The sequence below is a fragment of the Mobula hypostoma genome, chromosome 16 (genome assembly GCF_963921235.1).
Source record: "Mobula hypostoma chromosome 16, sMobHyp1.1, whole genome shotgun sequence".
Classification (NCBI taxonomy): domain Eukaryota; kingdom Metazoa; phylum Chordata; class Chondrichthyes; order Myliobatiformes; family Myliobatidae; genus Mobula; species Mobula hypostoma.
In genome coordinates this window covers 24,300,642-24,321,933 of record NC_086112.1, presented here as the reverse complement: position 1 = coordinate 24,321,933, position 21,292 = coordinate 24,300,642, and the positions used below count along the sequence as shown (strand labels likewise).

Below are 21,292 nucleotides of genomic sequence, written 5' to 3'. Positions count from 1 at the left end.
TAATCATCCAACTCATTGATCCAGATGATAAACAACAATGGATCCAGCACCACTCCCTATGACACACCACTGGCTGCAGCCTCCAGTCATAGAGGCATTTTGACTGAAGACACTAAAAGTTCCTTCTTAATTCCATCAGTCAGTAGTTTTGAAAACCTCTTTTAAAGCACTTCTCTCAACCTTACTTATTGGGGAAAAAAGAATCTTGTATGACACTTTCATATTGTACACTAGAGTTGCAAATAGTGGCTTTGTCTTGCATGTTCTGGGAAGTGAACCAAATTGACCTGCTTTTCTTCCCTGGGTGTGAACTCATTGAGGGTTTCAAAGCAAAGTGCACCAGTAATTTGGAAACATGATTTCCTGCTGCACCAGAAAGGTGGGACATAATTTAAAGTGAAATTAGTGAAATGCCTCTGTCACTTGGCCCAGCTATTACTACAGAATATTGAATTGGGGTGGTAAGGCTAAAAAGGCGAGCTTAAAGTTGTAAAGTTACATTAAACTGAAGTATCCAACTCTTTGGCTATTATTTCTTGAGGTACTCATAGTAGCAATGTGCACCATTCCGTTGTTTGAGCTGTCCTGGCTAAACTTTATTTTGTTTCGAGATACAGCACGGTGACAGGCCCTTCTGGCTCAGTGAGCCTGCAGCACCCAATTACACCCACGTGACCAGTTAACCTACTAACTCCCATAACCTTTGGAATGTGGGAGACCATAAGAGATAGGAGCACAATTAGGCCATTTGGCCCATCAGCTCTGCGCTGCCATTTCATCATGGGAGGAAACCGGAGCACCCAGAGCAAACCAGTACAAACTCCCTACCGACAGTGGTGGCATTGAACCTGGGTCACTGGCGACGTAACAGCATTGACGCTAATTACAGCGCTACTGTGCTGTCCACCATGATGAGTAGAGTTCACCCATCATCTGTGCAGCAACTGCAGTGTAGACTTCATCAGCGTGCACTGAAGACTACATGACCAGTTTTTCTGCTTCCTGATGTGTACATACATGAGCTCATACCTTTGCAAGGAATTGTTTATAGGACATTATTTTATAATGAATATGTACCATTTTTGAAATGACTGTCAGGATGAAAACTCCATTGCTCTTCCTATACTGAGAATATTTGCTGTTTTGACCCTCCTCCTCCCAACATCTTCAGATTTTCTCCATGTCATCACCTGGCTTCTTTCACTCTTTGCTGACATCAATGCATGGAAATATTTTAAGAAATAAATCTTAATTTTCTTATACAGTGAATCAGAATCAGGTTTAAATTCGCCACCAAATGATGTGAAATTTGACTTTACAGCAGTAGTACAATGCAATGCATAATAATAAAGAAAAGCTGTGAATTACAGTAGGTATATATATATTACATTTAAGTAGTGCAAAATAGAATTTTAAAAAGTAGTGAAGTAGTGTTCATGGGTTCAATGTCCATTCAGAAAACAGATGGCAGATGGGAGGAATCTTTTCCTAAATGATTGAGTGTGTGCCTTCATGTTTCTGTACCTCCTTCCTGATGGTAGCAATGAGAACAAGGCATGACCTGGGTAATGGCGGTCCTTAATGATGGACACCACCTTTCTGAGGCATCGTTCCTTGAAGATGTCCTGGTTACTATGGAGGCTCATGCCCTTGATGGAGCTGGCTAAGTTTACAACTCTCTGCCAGCTTACTTCAATCCTGTACAGAAGTCCACCTATACAAGATGGTGAGGCAGCCTGTTAGAGTGCTCTCCGCAGTATATCTAGAAATTTTGAGTGTTTTTGGAGACATACGAAATCTTCTCAAACGCCTAATAAAGTATAGCTGCTGTTGTGCCTTCTTTGTAGCTGCATCGATACGTTGGGTCCAGGTTAGCTCCTCAGAGATATTGACACCAAGGAATCTGAAATTGCTCACTCTCTCCACTTCTGATCCATCTGAGGATTTCCTGTTTGCACAATTTTATAACTAGTAAATAAAATTAATAGGAATTTTCTTTCCCTTGATGCTAGTTTAAGCTGGGGGTGGGGGGCAGCCTGGTAGTGAGTAAAGACGAAGCAGTTAGTACTGCAGTCTTACATCTCCTAGATCTGGGTACGAACCTGATACAGGGTGATGTCACTGTCAGTTTTTGTAACGGTGTAGGTTCTTCTCTGAGTGCCCCAGTTTCCAAAGATGTGCTGTAAATTTCCCCTTACCTCAGGTAGATGGTTAAGGAATCAAGAAGTAAGGGGAAGTTAGTGCCTATGTGGAAGGTTAAATTGCAGGGGAATTAGGTGGGAGAAGAAGGGGAATTAGGTGGGAGAAGAAGAAATGGGACTGAGGGCAACTGATGTAGAGTGTATGTGTGTGTAAAGTGTTGTTATATGTAATAAGCCTACATCCTATGTTTTTCCCCCCTCCAACCAGTAATTGACCTGAAGCATTAATTGATTTTCACACTACAGATGGTAACCAACCACTGTGCATTTCCAACACACTTTAAATTTTCTCTTCCAAATTTTCCACCAGCATGATCATTGAGCTTCATCACCTAACCACTTAAAAACAGTCATGGAATCTCAGGTGAAGGCATATGACTGTGGGATGGGGTGGGGGGCGGTGAGGTTCAAGAGCTTGAGATCCTCTTGCATCATGAGAGGGTTCTGTAGCCACCTCTCTCTCACTGGTTGGCACCAAATTTGAGTATAGAAACAATTTGGGAGCAGCAGTAGGTCACTGCGCCTCATGCTTCATAATGTTGCAAAAAAACGGCCTTGAGAAAGTCGCACACGACAGGTGATGACCTTAAAGGACAATTGTCTATTCCATAGTATTGCATGTGGCATACAGGTCACTACAGGATGATTTAAAATAATGTATAAAATGGGATTAATGAAGCTGTTGTAACCTCGAGCCCTCCTAAATTCGGTGCCAGGGTTATGTAGTGGTTAGCGCGACACTATCACAGCCCTCGGAGTTCAATTCCGGTGCTATTCTGTAAGGAATCTCTGTACTACTTCCTTGTGGAATGTGTTTTCTTTCTGGGTGCTCCGGTTTCCTCCCACAGTCCAAAGACGTACTGGGTGGGTAAATTGGTCTTTGTAAATTGTCCTGTCATTAGGTTAAGATTAATCAAGTTTATCAGGGGTTGTTGGGACTGCGTGGCTCGATGGGCCTACTCCACACTGTATCACTAAATAAATAAGTAAATCTTAATAATCAGAAATCTATCTGTCGTACCTCTGCCTTAAAGAAATATTCAAGGACTGTTCTTTCACTACACTATTTTTTCTCATTGGAATTTTCATCTACCTTAAATAGATGATCGCTATTTAACTGAGGCTCCTAGTTTAGATTCTCCCACAAGAGCAAACATTCCTTCCGTATCCATTCTGTCAAGATCCCTCAGTTGCAGGATCAAGAATGTTTTGGTCAAGTCAGCCCTGGTTTTTCAAAACTTCACTGAGTGTAAAACTAACTGTCCAACTTCATGTTAAACAAACCATTCCAGATATTAATCAAGTAAACTTCCTTTGAAATGCTTCCAATGCATTGATGTCCATCCTTGCATAGAACAATACTCTATATTCACTATTCCTCTATAAAGCTGAAACATAATCTTTGTCCTTTAATTCTCTTCACGATAATCCCTTAACATTCCATTGGTTTTCCTAATTACTTAATATACCTGCATACCAGCCTTTTGTGCAGCAGTTCGCTCTACCTCCATCTCTGCATCCTAGCGCTCTCACCGCTCAGATAATGTGCTGCTTTGTTTTTCTTGCTAGGAAGGACAACTTCACATTTCCAGCATTATTTGTTGAGAAAATGATATTTATTGTTTATTTTAATTAGAGAGACAGCTTGGATTAGGCCTTTCTGGCCCTTCAAGCCACACCAGCCAGCAACCTCTGATTTAACCCTAGCTGGCAATGATATGCTTATTCTTCCTTTGCTACATGTTTGCCCATTACTTTATCTATCTATATGCCACTTCTAGAGCTTCCTTATATTATCTCCAGAAATTACTTTCCCACTTATCTTTGGATCACCAGCAAATTTAGCATTCACCAGAAGTGCTTGCAAGGTGAACTTGATGGGAAAGCTTTCGGGAATATGTTTCTGCTAGCTGGGGTGCCTTAAATCTGAGGTCACCGTCTCAAAATAAGGGCTTGGCCATTCAAGACAGAGATGAGACAGAGGTTAGTGGATCTTTGGAATTCTTTACCCAAGTAGCTGTGGAGACCCAGTCACCATGTACATTCTAGACGGTGACAAATTTTCAAAGATTAAAGGAATGGGGGGTAGATAGGGCTTCTGCAGAAAAGTGCCACTCTGCCAAAAGATCAGCTGTGATCTCAGTGAATGGCAGAGCAGATGAGAGGAACTAAATGACCATCTGCTTCTGTTTCTTGTGTTTCACATATGACCAGAATATGGTGCAGACTATAACACCACTCCTTTAGTCTGCCAAATGGATGGTATCCACTTTCAGAAAATATCTCCTGTTCCAAAAGTGCAGTGATCTGTAACTTGGCCTCATTGAAATCTATCTTTCAGTAATTTCTTTCATAGTTTTTTAAAAGCACCAAAATTTAAAAACAAATTTGCATTTTTCAACAGAAATTCTATATATACAAGTACAAAGGTACATTCTTTTTAAACATTTCATTAAATATAGTTGTGCTGTGCATATCTGCCCTTGGGTTTTCTCCTGTGTAGATATTTTACTTTTCTGAAGTAGTTTTGAGCCGCGATCACAATGCTTATACAGGAAAATGCAAGTTGGGCATAAAACTGTTCTCAGTAATATGTTTGCCAGCTGAAGCAATATAAAGCATATTTGTTCAACAGCTTTTGGGAAAATTAATTTTTATGCTTGCATTCAGTTTCAGGAAAAATATTGTACTTGTGTCACATGGTGAACATTTATCATCAGCATCTTCAGGTTGTGACCTACAGAATTCTTTATTTGGGTTAAATCAGTTGATTATACTTAAAATAGGCCTGAAATTTAACTATAGTGTAGAAGCACACAGAGGCTCCTTAAATCATTCATTTTGACCAGTGTTGATTAATTGAGAAACATTATCTTTACTACTAGGTCTTTTGAAGCGTTACCCAAGCGATCCCATTGGACAGCTCTTTTCTGTGGGCTTGTGATCTACACATTTATGCTCTCTGTCTGTCTCTGTTCTCTTGTGATTCTGTTTTTAACCAACCTACTCTTCTTTAACCACCTCCATTTTGCAATATTTTTGTTTCTCGGACTTGTTTCTGTTTTAGCCATTATTCTATTCTCATCAACACAAAGAACATGGAAAGAGAAGCAGGATAAGGCCAGTCAGTGAGCTCGTGGCTGATTGTTATTTTACCTTAGTACCACTTCACTGTACTGACTCCACTGGCCTTGCATTCAATCTTTTCATCTCCCTGTCCAGAACAAAAACATCACAAATTGTATTCACAGTTCTTGTGAGTTTATTGTTAAACCTAGTATTGACAGAGGTCAAATCCTGAATTGGGGCAATACAGCACAGATACAGGTCCTTTGGCCCATTGAGCTCATGCCAACCACAGTGCTGTCCCAGCTACACCCAATTTCCTGTGTTTGACCCATATCCCTCTATGTCTGCCAACGATTATGTGTTCACCATAGGCGGCCTTAAGCATCCGGGGGCCCGTTTCAAGAGTTAATGAGGGGTCCTACCCTTGCTTCCCAAAAAAAGAAAGAAAGAGAAGAAGCGAATGTTCAAGTTGGTTTGCATCAATAATGGTATAATTTCAGACTTAAACATTGATGCATTATATGCATTTTCAGCGTAATGGGCAGACAGCTCAACATAATCCAAACAATTCTCTTAATTAAAAACTGAAAGAATGACATTTTTTGCTTTGGAGTGAGAAGCCTCGCCCTTTTCAGCAACTAGTCTGCGTTGAATGGCACAATGTGTTAGGTATCAGCTGACATAAGAACAGCTTAATCAATTTCTGTCAAATTAATAACAAAAGCAATGTCATATTTAATGAAAATTCGCACTTTATTTATTCAATGAACAGTGTCTGAAAGTTAACTACTGGAAGTTTACAACAAACTGCGTCCCGCGCTCTTTCAGCACCACGGACAGACGGACAGCTCACGTAAGGCCTGGAGAGCGAATAGGAGGAGAGTGAGAAAGAGAGGGGGGACGCAAGCGGGAGAGAGAAATTACGATTTGTGGAAACGCCACCTAATCGCCTATACACATTTTGAGTGAAATACATGGTTTATTTTATTATTTTAATTATAAACTTTATTTCTGCTAAAAATGTGTTAAAAGACTTACCACTAGAACTTCACCACCCTCCTGTGCTTGAGTGCTGAGAATGCTTTAATGAGCTCATCTTTGTCCAGTGATCTTGTTATTTCATGCTCAATTGATATCTGAGCAAGAGCTGACAGATGCTCCTGGAGCATGGTTGTCCTCAGATGCGCTTTGATGAGCTTTAGCCTCGAAAAACTTCTCTCTCCACTCGCTACAGTAACAGGCACTGTCAGCATGATTCTCAGAGCAATAGTGAGGTTAGGATACAGTTCAACCAGATTGTTGCTGTAAATGTAGGTCAGAATCTGCAGGCCAGTGGTTTCTTTTGCAGGCACGGCACTGACAGCAGCCGACACCTCACGCAAAAGGTCCTCAGCATCCACATCACCAAGTGTCCTCTCCATGTTTACGCAGCTATCTTTCAGTTTGCGACTTTGGGTGGCTTGTTTCATTTCCTCTCTTCCATAAATGAAGCCAAACAGACTGTAAAATGACTCCATCAGCTTGAAGCGCTCACTAATGCCTGTGATAACAGAGTCCACTAGTGCAAGGAAAACCTCTCTTGTACCATTCCTCGGGTGCCACTGTCAGGGAAGGATCTGCACTTTGGGACTCGTACTGGAACTGGTGTTTTGGTTTTCTGATTCATGCAGTAGGAAAGACCATTGGCATCCCTATCTCTTCAGCTATGTCTCTGGCATCTGTTTGGGCAGATGAAAGGCCATTCTCTCTGTATTCCTTGAGAAATTTCAGAACATATTCCACCTCGCGCTGTAGCACATCGATTCCCACTTGTAGGCTCTTGTGCAGCTTGCTGACACGATTCGCCTCCTGTAAAACATTGTACCAGATGATAACAGTCAGCAGGAATTTCCATGACATGATCTCCTGTTCTCAGCCTCTGGCTGCAGATGTGGTTTCACTGTCACCTTTCTGTGTGGCATGTTCAATCAGTGACAGGAGCGCATTGCCAACATCGGGAAGCTGGTAGCGTAGGACTTTCACACTTTCCACGTGGCACTCCCATCGCATGTTGGATATGGCCTTGAGGGTCATCTGTGGCACGTTCTCCTGGAAAAGCTCCCATCTCTGTGTCGATGAGCTGAACAATGTGTATAGACGTTGCAGCACCCCAAAGAAGCTCACAGACTCCACTGTTGATTTTGCAGCATCGACAATAACTAGGTTTGGGTTGTGGCTGGCGCATGGCATGAACAGTGCTTTTTTGTTAATATCTAGCACCCTCTTCTGCACCCTGCTATTTTTCCCCTGCATATTGCTCCCGTTATCATATGCCTGCCCCCTGCATTTTGAGATATCTAATCCTAACTTCTCCATATGCGTTAAGAAAACGTTGGTTAGGCCCGCACCTGTTGTGTTAAGCACTGGTAGGAAACCGACAAAATGCTCACGAACAGTAGCTCCAACATTTACTTGGCATGTGACAATGCGCAGTGTCACAGAGAGCTGCTGTATGTGTGCAGTGTCAGTAGTGCAGTCCATTATCACCGAGTAGTAACGTGATTGTTTTACTCTCGCTGTTATCGCTTCCAGTGTCTTGTTTCTAATAAGTGTGATTAACTCGTTTTGTATGGTTTTCCCCATGTAGTGGTCAGTAATCTCTTTTTTCTCTGCTTGTCTGATATGTTTGCTCATCACTGGGTTGAACTCAGCAAGCAGCTTCACCAGACCTAGAAAGTTCCCATTATTTGGTTCATGTAGGGTGGAATTGTGGCCATGGAAAGCAAGGTTTCGTTCTGCAAGATGACAGACTGTGGCAATGAACCTCTTCATGACATCATTCCAGTGTTTTTTTTCCAGCATTTGCATTTCTTGGTACGTGCTGTCAATGGCACTGCGCGTTCTTAAGTGTGTTTCCAGCTTGTGCCAGCTATCCATGTTGGCACGGTGCGCATTTGACTTCTCACGATCCTGGAGTGTGAGAGTGAGTCGCTCCCACACTCTGAAACCTCCGCAGGTGAGACTGTGATTTCGCTTGCCAGATAGGGTACAGCAGAAACAGAAGATTGAATCAGATGATTCTGAGTACACTAACCATGACCTACAAATGGTTTCTCCTTTATTCATCTTCATAAGATATCTGTCCTTGGTAAAATGACGGTGTGATTGGCTCTGTGGAAAGTTAACATCCTCTAACTGAATGAGACCTCTCCGAACAATGTCGATCCGTTGGTCACTGGTAATTGTGTTGGCCAACGTGTCGGATCAGTCTCTGTGAATGTTAGTGGGGCTTTCTCTCTGTCTGGTGTGCTGGTGGCGACATCTCCCTCACCTGTCTCAGTTGTAGGATTGTCATCAAGCTGTGGTGCTTGTTCATCAAACAAAGTTTGGTCATTATTATCACCATCTGTTTGAGTAGAATTGTTCTTCTCATTTTCATTGCTCTGATTATCAACATCTCCTGTACCGCTTACACTGTCACTTGGCACTGCAGCCCCATGCTGTCATGATGGTGCAGCAGCAACTGCAGTCGGCGGGCCTTTTACAGATGTTGGACCAAAGAAAGATGTAACTTTTGGGAGACTATTTAGACGTTTTATTGTCTAATATTTTCCGTTTTTCAGCACCACTAGGATAGGAGTGTTTCATTTTCCTCTCAATGAAAAGTAGCCGCCTTTGCTAGGAGCAATGTTTACAAGTGAAGTAAATATTAATGTATTTTCTCAGATGTCAGTCAGCGAGTGCCCACTGGTGGTTCGGCTGGCAATAGCGGGAGAATATTATGGTGTCTGGGAGCTGTGCATTAAATTTTTGCATGTCAGTCGGGGACCCCTGGGAGGGCGGGGCCCGTTTCAGTTGAAACGGGTAAAACATAGCTAAGGCCACCCCCATCCCCCGTTGTCTACATTTCTCACTGCCTCAGTAAAAGCAGCCAGCGTATCAAAGATCAAACCACCCCAGACATTCTCTCTCCCCTCTCTCATTGGGCAGAACATACAGAAGCCTGAAAGCACATACCACCGGGCTAGAGGTCAGCTTCTATCCCGCTGTTATCTGTCTCTTTAACAGATCTCTTGTACAATAAGATGGATGCTTGACCTCACAATCTAACTCATTACATCTTGCACTTCATTTACGTGCACTGTGCATTTTTGGTAGCTTTTACAGTACATATTATTCTGAAGTGTTATTGTTTCACTTTATTCTAGCTCAATGTATCGGGCAATGATTTTATTTGCATAAACAGAATGCAAGACGAGCTTTTCACTGTGGGTACATGTGACAATAATAAACCAATACGAAATTCTCTGTGGGTTTCCTCAAGGTTCTCTAGTTTCTACTGAAATCCCAGAGATACACCAAGGTGCCAATTAACTGCTGTAAACTGGTGGGTGGCAGAGTTCCTGAACATGTGAGAGGTTAGGCTATGGAGGAATGTTGGGGAATAGAACTGATGGAATCTGTAGTACAAATCTGCATTAATTAGTTAAATCTGACAAAGATCTAAAAGTAACTGTACTAATATGGAGCAAATTAACTTGCCAGTTTGACTTTTGAGATCTCAGTCTACAAAATTTCTGACATTTTAGGTTCCGAGCCATTCTCAGAAACCCTCCATAATCCAGGGTGGGAGGGGGTGCGGTCTCTGTCTTTCGTTCTATCAGAACAGTTCTCCCACTCGGAGGGAAGTGATCAGGTCCTTGTCTATGGTCTGACACTGGCTAAGTCCCAAGGGTGCTGCACTAGAGAGTTTCAACCCGTATCCCAGTGTATCTACATCTGGCCTTCCAGTATGACTGCCTATTTAAAAATAATGTTAAAAACAGATTTTCTATGCTCTTGAAATACTTGCCTGCAAGAATTAATTTTTGTTTTGCTTTTCATTCCTGCAGAATCAAGGCCATTGAAAGCCCTGATAAAGATGATGACACGATATGGCTGATGTACTGGGTAGTTTACGGTCTCTTCAGTGTCGCTGAATTCTTTTCGGACATACTTTTTTCCTGGTTTCCCTTCTATTATATATTGAAGGTGGGTAAAAGTGGATTGGTGTTGCAATCAAATTAGAGCGTACATTGGGAATAATTGAAGCATAACTGATATTTCTTGGCATCTACTACTCAAATAGTATAGGTAAAAAAAATTAAGATAATGGTTTCTACTGTTCATATGAATACATGTAAATTTAGATGCTTTACTAACCCTAAAGGAAATTAGTGTCATAGTGGCATTACAGAGTCCATTACATTAGCAGTGAAACCTTACAGCATGTTACATAAGCAAGTGCTTTGTAAGACTGGTTAAGAACTACACCTGCAGCTTGCTACCACCCACACTGGACACCCTACAATTCACCTACCTATATAACTGATCGACAGATGACGCAGTAGCCACAACTCTACACACCGTCCTTACACATCTGGAGAAGGCTGCTTATGTGAGAGTGCTGTTCTTGGACTACAGTTCAGCGTTCAGCATTCAACACCATGATTCCCTCCAGGCTTGACAAGAAGCTCAAAGACCTCGGCCCTCACCCTGCTTTGTGCCCCTTCCTTCACTCTCTGTATACCCGTGGCTGTGTCGGACCCACAGCTCCAATCTGTTAATTAAATTTGCTGAGGACTCTACATAGAAACCATAGAAACTACAGCACAGAAACAGGCCTTTTGGCCCTTCTTGGCTGTGCTGAACCATTTTCTGCCTAGTCCCACTGACCTGCACACGGACCATATCCCTCCATACACCTCCCATCCATGTATCTGTCCAATTTATTCTTAAATGTTAAAAAAGAACCCGCATTTACCACCTCGTCTGGCAGCTCATTCCATACTCCTACCACTCTCTGTGTGAAGAAGCCCCCCCTAATGTTCCCTTTAAACTTTTCCCCCCTCACCCTTAACCCATGTCCTCTAGTTTTTTTCTCCCCTTTCCTCAGTGGAAGAAGCCTGCTTGCATTCACTCTATCTATACCCATCATAATTTTATATACCTCTATCAAATCTCCCCTCATTCTTCTACGCTCCAGGGAATAAAGTCCCAACCTATTCAACCTTTCTCTGTAACTGAGTTTCTCAAGTCCTGGCAACATCCTTGTAAACCTTCTCTGCACTCTTTCAACCTTATTTATATCCTTCCTGTAATTTGGTGACCAAAACTGAACACAATACTCCAGATTCGGCCTCACCAATGCCTTATACAACTTCATCATAACATTCCAGCTCTTATACTCAATACTTTGATTAATAAAGGCCAATGTACCAAAAGCTCTCTGTATGACCCTATCTACCTGTGACGCCACTTTTAGGGAATTTTGTATCTGTATTCCCAGATCCCTCTGTTCCACTGCATTCCTCAGTGCCTTACCATTAACCCTGTATGTTCTACGTTGGTTTGTCCTTCCAACATGCAATACCTCACACTTGTCAGTATTAAACTCCATGTGCCATTTTTTAGCCCATTTTTCCAGCTGGTCCAAGTCCCTCTGCAGGCTCTGAAAACCTTCCTCACTGTCTACTACACCTCTAATCTTCGTATCATCAGCAAACTTGCTGATCCAATTTACCACATTATCATCCAGATCATTGATATAGATGACAAATAACAATGGACCCAGCACTGATCCCTGTGGCACACCACTAGTCACAGGCCTCCACTCAGAGAAGCAATTCTCTACCACCACTCCCTGGCTTCTTCCATCGAGCCAATGTCTAATCCAATTTACCACCTCTCCATGTATACCTAGCGACTGAATTTTCCTAACTAACCTCCCATGCGGGACCTTGTCAAAGGCCTTACTGAAGTCCATGTAGACAATATCCACTGCCTTCCCTTCATCCACTTTCCTGGTAACCTCCTGGAAAAACTCCAATAGATTGGTCAAACATGACCTACCACGCACAAAACCATGTTGACTCTCCCTAATAAGTCCCAGTCTATCCAAATGCTTGTAGATTCTGTCTCTTAGTACTCCCTCCAATAACTTACCTACTACCGACGTTAAACTTACTGGCCTATAATTTCCCGGATTACTTTTCGATCCTTATTTAAACAACGGAACAACATGAGCCACTCTCCAATCCTCTGGCACCTCACCTGTAGACAGCGACATTTTAAATATTTCAGCCAGGGCCCCTGCAATTTCAACACTAGTCTCCTTCAAGGTCCGAGGGAACACCCTGGCAGGTCCGGGGGATTTATCCACTTTAATTTTCTTCAAGACAGCAAGGACCTCCTCCTTTTCGATCTGTACAGTTTCCATGATCTCACTACTTGTTTCCCTTAATTCCATAGACTTCATGCCAGTTTCCTTAGTAAACACAGACGCAAAAATCCTATTTAAGATCTCCCCCATTTCCTTTGGTTCCGCACATAAACCACTCTGATCTTCAAGAGGACCAATTTTATCCTTTACAATCCTTTTGCTCTTAATATACCTGTAAAAGCTCTTTGGATTATCCTTCACTTTGACTGCCAAGGCAACCTCATGTCTTCTTTTAGCCCTCCTGATTTCTTTCTTAAGTATTTTCTTGCACTTCTTATACTCCTCAAGCACCTTATTTACTCCCTGCTTCCTATACACGTCATACAACTCCCTCTTCTTCTTTATCAGAGTTGCAATATCCCTTGAGAACCAAGGTTCCTTATTCCTATTCAACTTGCCTTTAATCCTGACAGGAACATACAAATTCTGCACTCTCAAAATTTCTGCTTTGAAGGCTTCCCACCTACCGGTCACATCCATGCCAGAGAACAGCCTGTCCCAATCCATGCTTTTTAGATCCTTTCTCATTTCTTCAAATTTGGCCTTCTTCCAGTTAAGAACCTCAACCCTAGGACCAGATCTATCCTTGTCCATGATCAAGTTGAAACTAATGGTCTTATGATCACCGGAACCAAAGTGCTCCCCTACACAGACTTCCGTCACTTGTCCTAACTCGTTTCCTAACAGGAGATCCAATATTGCATCCCCTCTAGTTGGTCCCTCTATATATTGATTTAGAAAACTTTCCTGAACACATTTTACAAACTCTAAATCATCTAGACCCCTAACAGTATGGGAGACCCAGTCAATATATGGAAAATTAAAATCCCCTACCACCACAACTTTATGTTTCCTGCAGTTGCCTGCTATCTCTCTGCAGATTTGCACTTCCAATTCTCTTTGACTATTGGGTGGTCAGTAATACAATCCCACTAATGTGGCCATACCTTTCCTGTTTCTCGGCTCCACCCACAAGGACTCAGTAGACAAGCCCTCTAATCTGTCCTGCCTGAGCACTGCTTGGTCTATTGTCAAATAATAACAAGACTGCCTACCGGGAAGAAATCATCACCCTGACACAGTGGTGTCAAGAAAACAACCTCTCCCTCAATGTCGCAAAAACAAAGGAGCTGGTTGTGGAGTACAGGAGGAATGGAGACAGTACAAGATAATAAGAGGAATAGGTAGAGTGGATAGCCAGCGCCTCTTCCCCAGGGCACCACTGCTCAATACAAGAGGATATGGCTTTAAGGTAAGGGGTGGGAGGTTCAAGGGGGATATTAGAGGAAGGTTTTTTACTCAGAGAGTGGTTGGTGCATGGAATGCACTGCCTGAGTCGGTGGTGGAGGCAGATACACTAGTGAAGTTTAAGGGACTACTAGACGGGTATATGGAGGAATCTAAGGTGGGGGCTTATATGGGAGGCGGGGTTTGAGGGTCGGCACAACATTGTGGGCCGAAGGGCCTGTACTGTGCTGTACTATTCTATGTTCTAACCCTTATTGACATAAGTGAATCTGGGGTTGAGAGGGTGAACAGCTCTCAAGTTCTTAAGTTCCTCAGCATACACATCACCGAAGATCTCACGTGGTCTGTACATATCGGCTATGTGGTGAAAAAGGCACAACAGCACCTCTTTCACCTCAAACAGTTGAAGAAGCTTCATAAATCCTAAATCCTAGGCCCCCAACTCCTAAGAACTTGCTACAGGGCACAATTGAGAGCATCCTGACTGGCTGCATCACTGCCTGGTATAGGAACTGTACTTCCCTCAATCGCAGGATTCGGCGGAGAGTGGTGTGGACAGCCCAGCGCATCTGTATATATGAACTTCCCAATTTTTAGGATATTTACAAAGACAGGTGTGTAAAAAGGGTCAGAAGGATCACTGGGGAGCTGAGTCACCCCAAATACAAACCGTTCCAGCTGCTACCATCCGGGAAACAGTACCGCAGCATAAAAGCCAGGACCAACAGGCTCCGGGACAGCTTCTTCCACCAGGCCATCAGACTGATTAATTCATGTTGATACAACTGTATTTCTATGTTATATTGACTGTCCTATTGTACATACTATTTATTATAAATTACTATAAATTGCACAATACATATTTGGAGGCGTAACGTAAAGATTTTTACACGTCAGGTATATGAAGGATGTAGGTAATAAAGTCAGTTCAAGCCAGTGAACCGAGTGTGGTTTTGAGGCACTAAAGTCATTACGCTGTAAAAGGAAGCACTACAGTGGCTAGAGTCGTACCTTGCACAGTGTGTCTAGTCTGGTGGGAGTGGGGTGTAGCATTGCTGGGGGCCTTCGATTCATTGCTGATTTGACCTTATGGAGAAGATAAAGGACACTGCGCAATGTTTCAGTTATTTTATGTGTAGAGGGGAAGGGGTTGCTGGCTCCATTTCCTTTTAGTTGCATTTAGAGTTGTGCTCCTCAAGGAGACCAGATACAACAAAGGAACCTAACGACTAATATTGATCTGGCTTAGCTTAAGAACAAGCAAAAAGGGAGGAATTCTGAAAAGGATTATCTAGATCCTTTATGGGTTTATAAAGGAACATAAAAGGCCATTTTCAAAAGTGGAATAAAGCAGCATTTGCTGTTTAAATACCAGAATTGGTTATTCAGCATAGAACTAGGGTAGGTGTCAGATTTTAACTTGAGGTAGTCAAAATTTATGATCATCAGCTTTTGAGTCATTCCAAATTCTAGTGAGAACCGGAAGAACTGCTACTGTAAAAAAAAAAGGACAAACGTTGCAACATTACATTTCAAAATGTATTGAATATTTTAGATGTGAAGTTCTGCAATAGAATAAATATTATGAAAGTAAGAATATATCTCTAGGGCTGGTTGCATTTATATGGTGGGGAGGAGGAGGTGAGATAAATGCATGAATATAGTATCTCCATGTAGTAAGGTATTCTAGAACTCCACTCAGGCTTTGTAACAGGACCTCCACTCTATACTTCAGTAGGATGGTGCTGTGAATTGGTGAATTCCTGAATGAATCACTCATTAGATGGGACAGGAATTCATTCAGCAACCAATAGATCCTGAAGATGCTTCATAGGGCATCTAGGCTCTGTGACCACCTGTCAAAATGATAGCTTCCCACAGTGCTAATCTCAGCAGAAAACTTTCCAATCAATCATTAAGGATTTGCTTTAGAGTGGTGCTTTGCTCTAAACAGATCTATGCCCCTACAGACTTAATATACAAAAGGGATTGAATAATTTGCAGTAATGAAAACCAGTCTCTTAATGGTAAGTTGTCCCACAGTGAGTTGCAGTTCATGTTCCACTGGAGAGACAATTACCTTTCCTGATCTTATATCTCCAAGAATTAATAAGGTGAAGTCTCTATCTCTGCTGACTGAATGCAAGTTCTCAGTGCTCAAGTATTTCAGCCCTGTTTCACTTCTCCCCACACCTTGTCGCTAATATTTCCCCCCTTTGCTCAGGTGTTCCTCTGTTTTATCAGCCTTCCAGCATCAATGAAAGGATGGATATCTTACCTTCCTGATTTATAGCACCATTTAGGTCAAAGATAGACTGAATATTTTTCTGACATTTAAAATCACATGGCAAGAGGACATCATTGTAGAAGTTTGTTAACAACTAATCCAACTAATAACTCATAAATCAAGATAGCATGCAAATTATTTTGTGACAGTTGATATAACAAGTAATTTAATGCAATAGCACTATAGGCTGTTGAAGTATCTCCAGTTATTAAGTGTATTTTTCTCTGACATTTAGTGCGCATTCCTGGTTTGGTGTATGGCCCCCATCTCAAACAACGGTTCTCAGTTAATCTACAAGCGCTTTATCCGTACTTTCTTTCTGAAGCACGAGGCTCGACTGGATAAGGTCGTGAAGGATCTAGGTGACAGGGCTTCGGAAGCTTCAGATAGCATTAGAGAAAATGGTAAGATAAATAAAAGGCATATTTCACTATGGTGCTTTTGTGAGTAGATTGGTTGAACTGCTTCTATAAACGAGTGCTTGGTGAGCCTGCAACATGGCTCTCTCAAAGCAAACATTCAAAAGGAGGATAATTATTAGGAGGACCCTTCAGTATGCTCGGTCCTTTGAGTGGGATAGATGAAGAGTCTCCATAGGCAAACATCATTCATCACTCTAGAGTCTTTATCCTAGAGTTACAAACGTTGTCTGATTGCATTGAGCTGTTTACACCCCTCCATAGACGCTGCCTGCCATGCTGAGTGGTGGGGAAACTGTCCTCACTGGGTCTCAACACCTCCCTCTATAACTGGATCCTGGATTTAACAGAAATGCCACAGTCAGTCCGCACGGGTAGCAACGTCTTTAGTCCCATTATGTTGAACACCAACACTCCCCAGGGCTGTGTGCTCAGTCCGCTGCCGTTCACACTGCTGACACGCAACTGTCGCAGGATTCAGCTCAAACTGTGTTGCTAAGTTTGCACATGACACAACAGTGGTTGGCCTCATCAGTAACGATGGTGAGTCACAGTACAGAGAGGAAGTGGAGAGGCTGGTGGATTAGTGAGAAAACCACCACCCAAATCCAGACATGGAAAAGACCAAGGAAACTATTGTGGACCTTGGGAAGGTGCAGATGAACCAGCCCCCTCTGCAAATAACATGGCACCTCCGTGGAGAGAGTTAAGTGCACCAAGTTCCTGGGAGTTCACCATGGATGACCTCACCTGGTCCCTCAATATCACCTCCCTGAATAAGAAGGCACAGGCGAGTCTCCACTTCCTGAGGAGACGGAGGCAAACGGGGTTCCCTTCCCTCCTCCATTTTAACTGAAATTTATAGGAGCACCACTGAGACCGACCTGACAAGCGCATCCCCACACACACAATGCTGGAGGAATTCAGCAGGTCAGGCAGTGTCTATGGAAAAGAGTGAACAGTCGACATTTTGGCCTAAGACCCGTCATGAGGAGTGGAGACTCCTCATCATTATTGATGAGGCCAACCACAGTTGTGTCATCCGCAAAATTGGTGACACAGTTTGAGCTGAATCCTGCGACCCAGTCATACGTCAGCTGTGTGCTGAGCACACAGCCCTTTGCGGTCCTGATGAAGGGTCAGGGCCCAAAACATCAATTGTTTACTCTTTCCCATAGATAATGCCTGACCTGCTGAGTTCCTCCAGCATTTTGTGTGTATTGGTCAGATTTCCAGCATCTGCAGACTTCCTCATGTTCATCAAGCTGCACCTCCATCGGGTATGTGAGGAGAAGAGCATCGGACCGAAAGTCCCTGCAAAGATTTGAAGTACATTTATTATCAAAGAATGGACAAAATATACAACTTTGAGATTTGTCTGCTTACAGGCAGCAGCAGAGAGCCCTATTTATTAAAAAAATAAAGAACAATTCCCAATGTGCAAAAAAGAGGAGGGAAAAAAAGCACAAATCATGCAAACAATAGAAGCAAGCAACAACAGCATTCTAACCCAAATTGAATCCTTAGATCCAAATCCCCAGAATCGGCCCAAAGCCTGGGTATCAGTCATCATATTAGCGCGGCAAATCGCTGCAAAGTTCGCAGACACGAAGCATTTTGCATGTTGCTCAAGACTTCCAACATCTGCAGAACCTCCTGTGTTTAAGATTGCATTGCAAATTACTTCTGGAGGTTCTGCTTTAGGTACTGAGCTGAGATATCAGATCAAGCCTGGCTGCAATGATCAGCTTTCTGCTTGTTAATTTGGTAGGTCATGCTGGAAAATAAGTCAGAGCAATACCGACTGATTAGGTGGTTGAGGCAGATGCTCCCACAACATATCCATACGAACACTTGAATTGCCAACAGATAGAAGGCTATGGGCCAAAGACATGTAAGTGGGCTAAGTACTAGAAAAGTGTTATCTGACAACATGTGAGTGAAGAATGTTTTCAAAAGTGTGTTTGAAAAAATTAATTTGGTAATATGGTGGGGTGGTTCCTGTGTGACTTCTTTGGCAACATTAGGATTAAGTAAAATAAGTATTTCAAAATTGTTAATTTTTGTGTATTTGTGTCTTTTCCAGCCAAGAAAGCGACAGCAAACCTAATCTTTGAAGAGAAGAAGAGCACTTAAGCAATACCTTTAAAAAGCTTGCCTTTATTCTTTGCTCCCTGGCATCCAGAGTATTAAGATATTGCCTTTGGAAAGTTGTTTTAAAAATGCACACTTTAAATGTGTTTCTTATCTATGTACTCAATTTTACCAAAAGCAAGTGGAAAATGTAATACTTAAATTTAATGTAATACTACATTCAATATTTAATTGCTTGCAAGAAGTTCTTGAACTGTGTCAATGATAGAGGTTTAATTCTGAGTGAAATTTCCCTGGTTTGTCTTGTCCTTTCATTGTATGGTGAATGTACAATAAACTTATCAAGTGATTGTTTTTTCCTTCGAACAATCTATTTAAATTGCCAAATATGCTAAAATTGCAAGTACAGTTTCTGTAGCATTTTGCCATGTTATCAGTAGCTAGTACTGTGAATTAAACTAGAATATCACATGATAGAGGCAAGACATAGAAGGTATTTTTCACGCATCAGGATACTATAAATTTCTAATGAAATTTTCATATTCTATATACTTACAATCTGTCACCCTTATTAAAAACATTTCATAATGAGACTCTTGACTATGTGACCCAGCTGTGTTTTAAACTGTTTATTTAGCAATATAGGTATTGATTTAGCAGTATAAGAGCAAAGAGGTCCTTCTGCAGCTGTACAGGGCCCTGGTGAGACCACACCTGGAGTACTGTGTGCAATTTTGGTCTCCAAATTTGAGGAAGGACATTCTTGCTATTGAGGGAGTGCAGCGTAGGTTCACAAGGTTAATTCCCGGGATGGCGGGACTGTCATATGTCGAAAGATTGGAGCGACTGGGCTTGTATACTCTGGAATTTAGAAGGCTGAGAGGGGATCTTATTGAAACATATAAGATTATTAAGGGATTGGACATGCTGCAGGCAGGAAGCATGAGTGAGTCCAGAACCAGAGGCCACAGTTAAGAATTAGGAGTAGGCCATTTAGAATGGAGTTGAGGAAAAACTTTTTCACCCAGAGAGTGGTGGATATATGGAACGCTCTGCCCAGAAGGCTGTGGAGGCCAAGTCTCTGGTTGCTTTCAAAAAAGAGATGGATAGAGCTCTGAAAGATAGTGGAATCAAAGGTTATGGGGATAAGGCAGGAACTGGATACTGATAGTGGATGATCAGCCATGATCACAGTGAATGGTGGTGCTGGCTCAAAGGGCCGAATGGCCTACTCCTGCACTTATTGTCTATTGGTATTTAAGTCCATATTAGGGTACATGTCACAATTTCTTGGGAAAAGCTACAAGGTCCAGAGGTCTTCACAGCAGGTGACTGAAAAACAGTTCAATCTAATTGTGTGTCTTTAGCAAGAGAAGTAAAATTCCTTCAAAGATGAATCTGGCAAGTCTCATACATCACAGACATTTATAGATGTGAATGGGTGCAGGTAGGAAGAAACTTCATAACACTGCAAATCTTAAGGTAGAGGGTTTAGGATGCAGTCTAGAATGAACTGAAACTTACTAACACAGCTGGCAATGTTGGGGGAAAAGTGGCTCTGAGCTGTTCTTGGAGCAAGTCAAATCTGTGCTTACTGATAAGAAAAAAGCCTCAGGTCATGAGGAGTGTAAATACAACATTCTCAGTGTATGTGAATGGTTTGGATACAGAGCCAAATAAAGACAATTTGGTGAATTAAATACAGTACCGCTTTTTTTTTAAACTACTGATGGGGATCATGAACAGTTCACTAATTTGAAAGAATCCTGGTTGAAAAGTTAGGTTTTAAAAGCAGTGTAGAGTGAAGAGGTGTAGATGTTTAAGGAGGAAAGTGCAGATCCTTCGTTGCAAAGCATAAACACCATTGTGGAACTCTAATATTGTTGTATAGTTCATCGTGTAATGTCAAACGAATGGTAGAATTTCAAGACCTGTGTTGTCAGAATACGTATATATTTGTTCATTAGCATTACAAATGAGAATAAAGGGTGATTGATTGTAATTTGGGACAAAATGGAATCCAGACAGCAGTATTTTGATTTGGCGTTAAAGTTTGAAGAAAGGCTTATGAAACAGCTACTTTCATCTGGAGTTGAATGGACTGAAATTGAGCTTCATGACCATCGACATCACTTGCTGCTACAGAAACAATGCTGATATGGAATTAGGGTACATTAAAACTTCCCTCACATCACAAGCAGTATGCCAAGGTCAGGGGAGAGCTTGAGATAGCAAAGGAGGAAGACAGTATTTTTCAGGTAAGTGGAACAAGAATTTCTATGAGAGGGAAAGAAAGTACATTAGCTTTAATATTTGTCACATCCAGTTATTTATATAACATGCAACATCAGATTTTGACATAGTTGTACTTGAAATGTTAATATTCTGTCCTTCAAAGATGGGCTATGAAAGTTAAACTACAAATACTCAGTTACTATGAGTTAAAGCTCTGTTCGGTTAACCTTGCGAAAATGAAAATCACTTGAATATTCAATAGTAGTTAGCGGGTTCCAAAAAATAAAGTGAGGCTAAAATTTCAAGGTAACTTAATTTTGTTCAAGAAATACAGAATGAGCTATGTTCATACTACCAAAAGACATCAACTCCAGAGGGTATTGTCACGTACCTCGTGATGGGTTAAAGAACCAGCAGAAATGGAAAACTCTGCGTGCACGCGCAGATTTTCAGATGGGATCGTTCAAATTTGTAAACAGAAACAGCGTCACTGTGTTTT

At 41.9% G+C, this 21,292-nt stretch overlaps 1 protein-coding gene across 1 annotated transcript in view; it reads left to right on the top strand.

The window, feature by feature from the left end:
* The window catches only part of LOC134357289 (receptor expression-enhancing protein 5-like), a 54,151-nt gene extending 33,903 nt beyond the window's left edge, over positions 1 to 20,248 (top strand). Inside the window, exons 4-6 of the mRNA XM_063068655.1 lie at positions 10,142 to 10,280; positions 16,281 to 16,449; positions 18,551 to 20,248. Of these exons, the coding sequence (XP_062924725.1) occupies positions 10,142 to 10,280; positions 16,281 to 16,449; positions 18,551 to 18,600 (358 nt within the window). The 3' untranslated portion in view covers positions 18,601 to 20,248. The remainder of the gene's footprint in view (positions 1 to 10,141; positions 10,281 to 16,280; positions 16,450 to 18,550) is intronic.
* Positions 20,249 to 21,292: the final 1,044 nt, after the last annotated feature.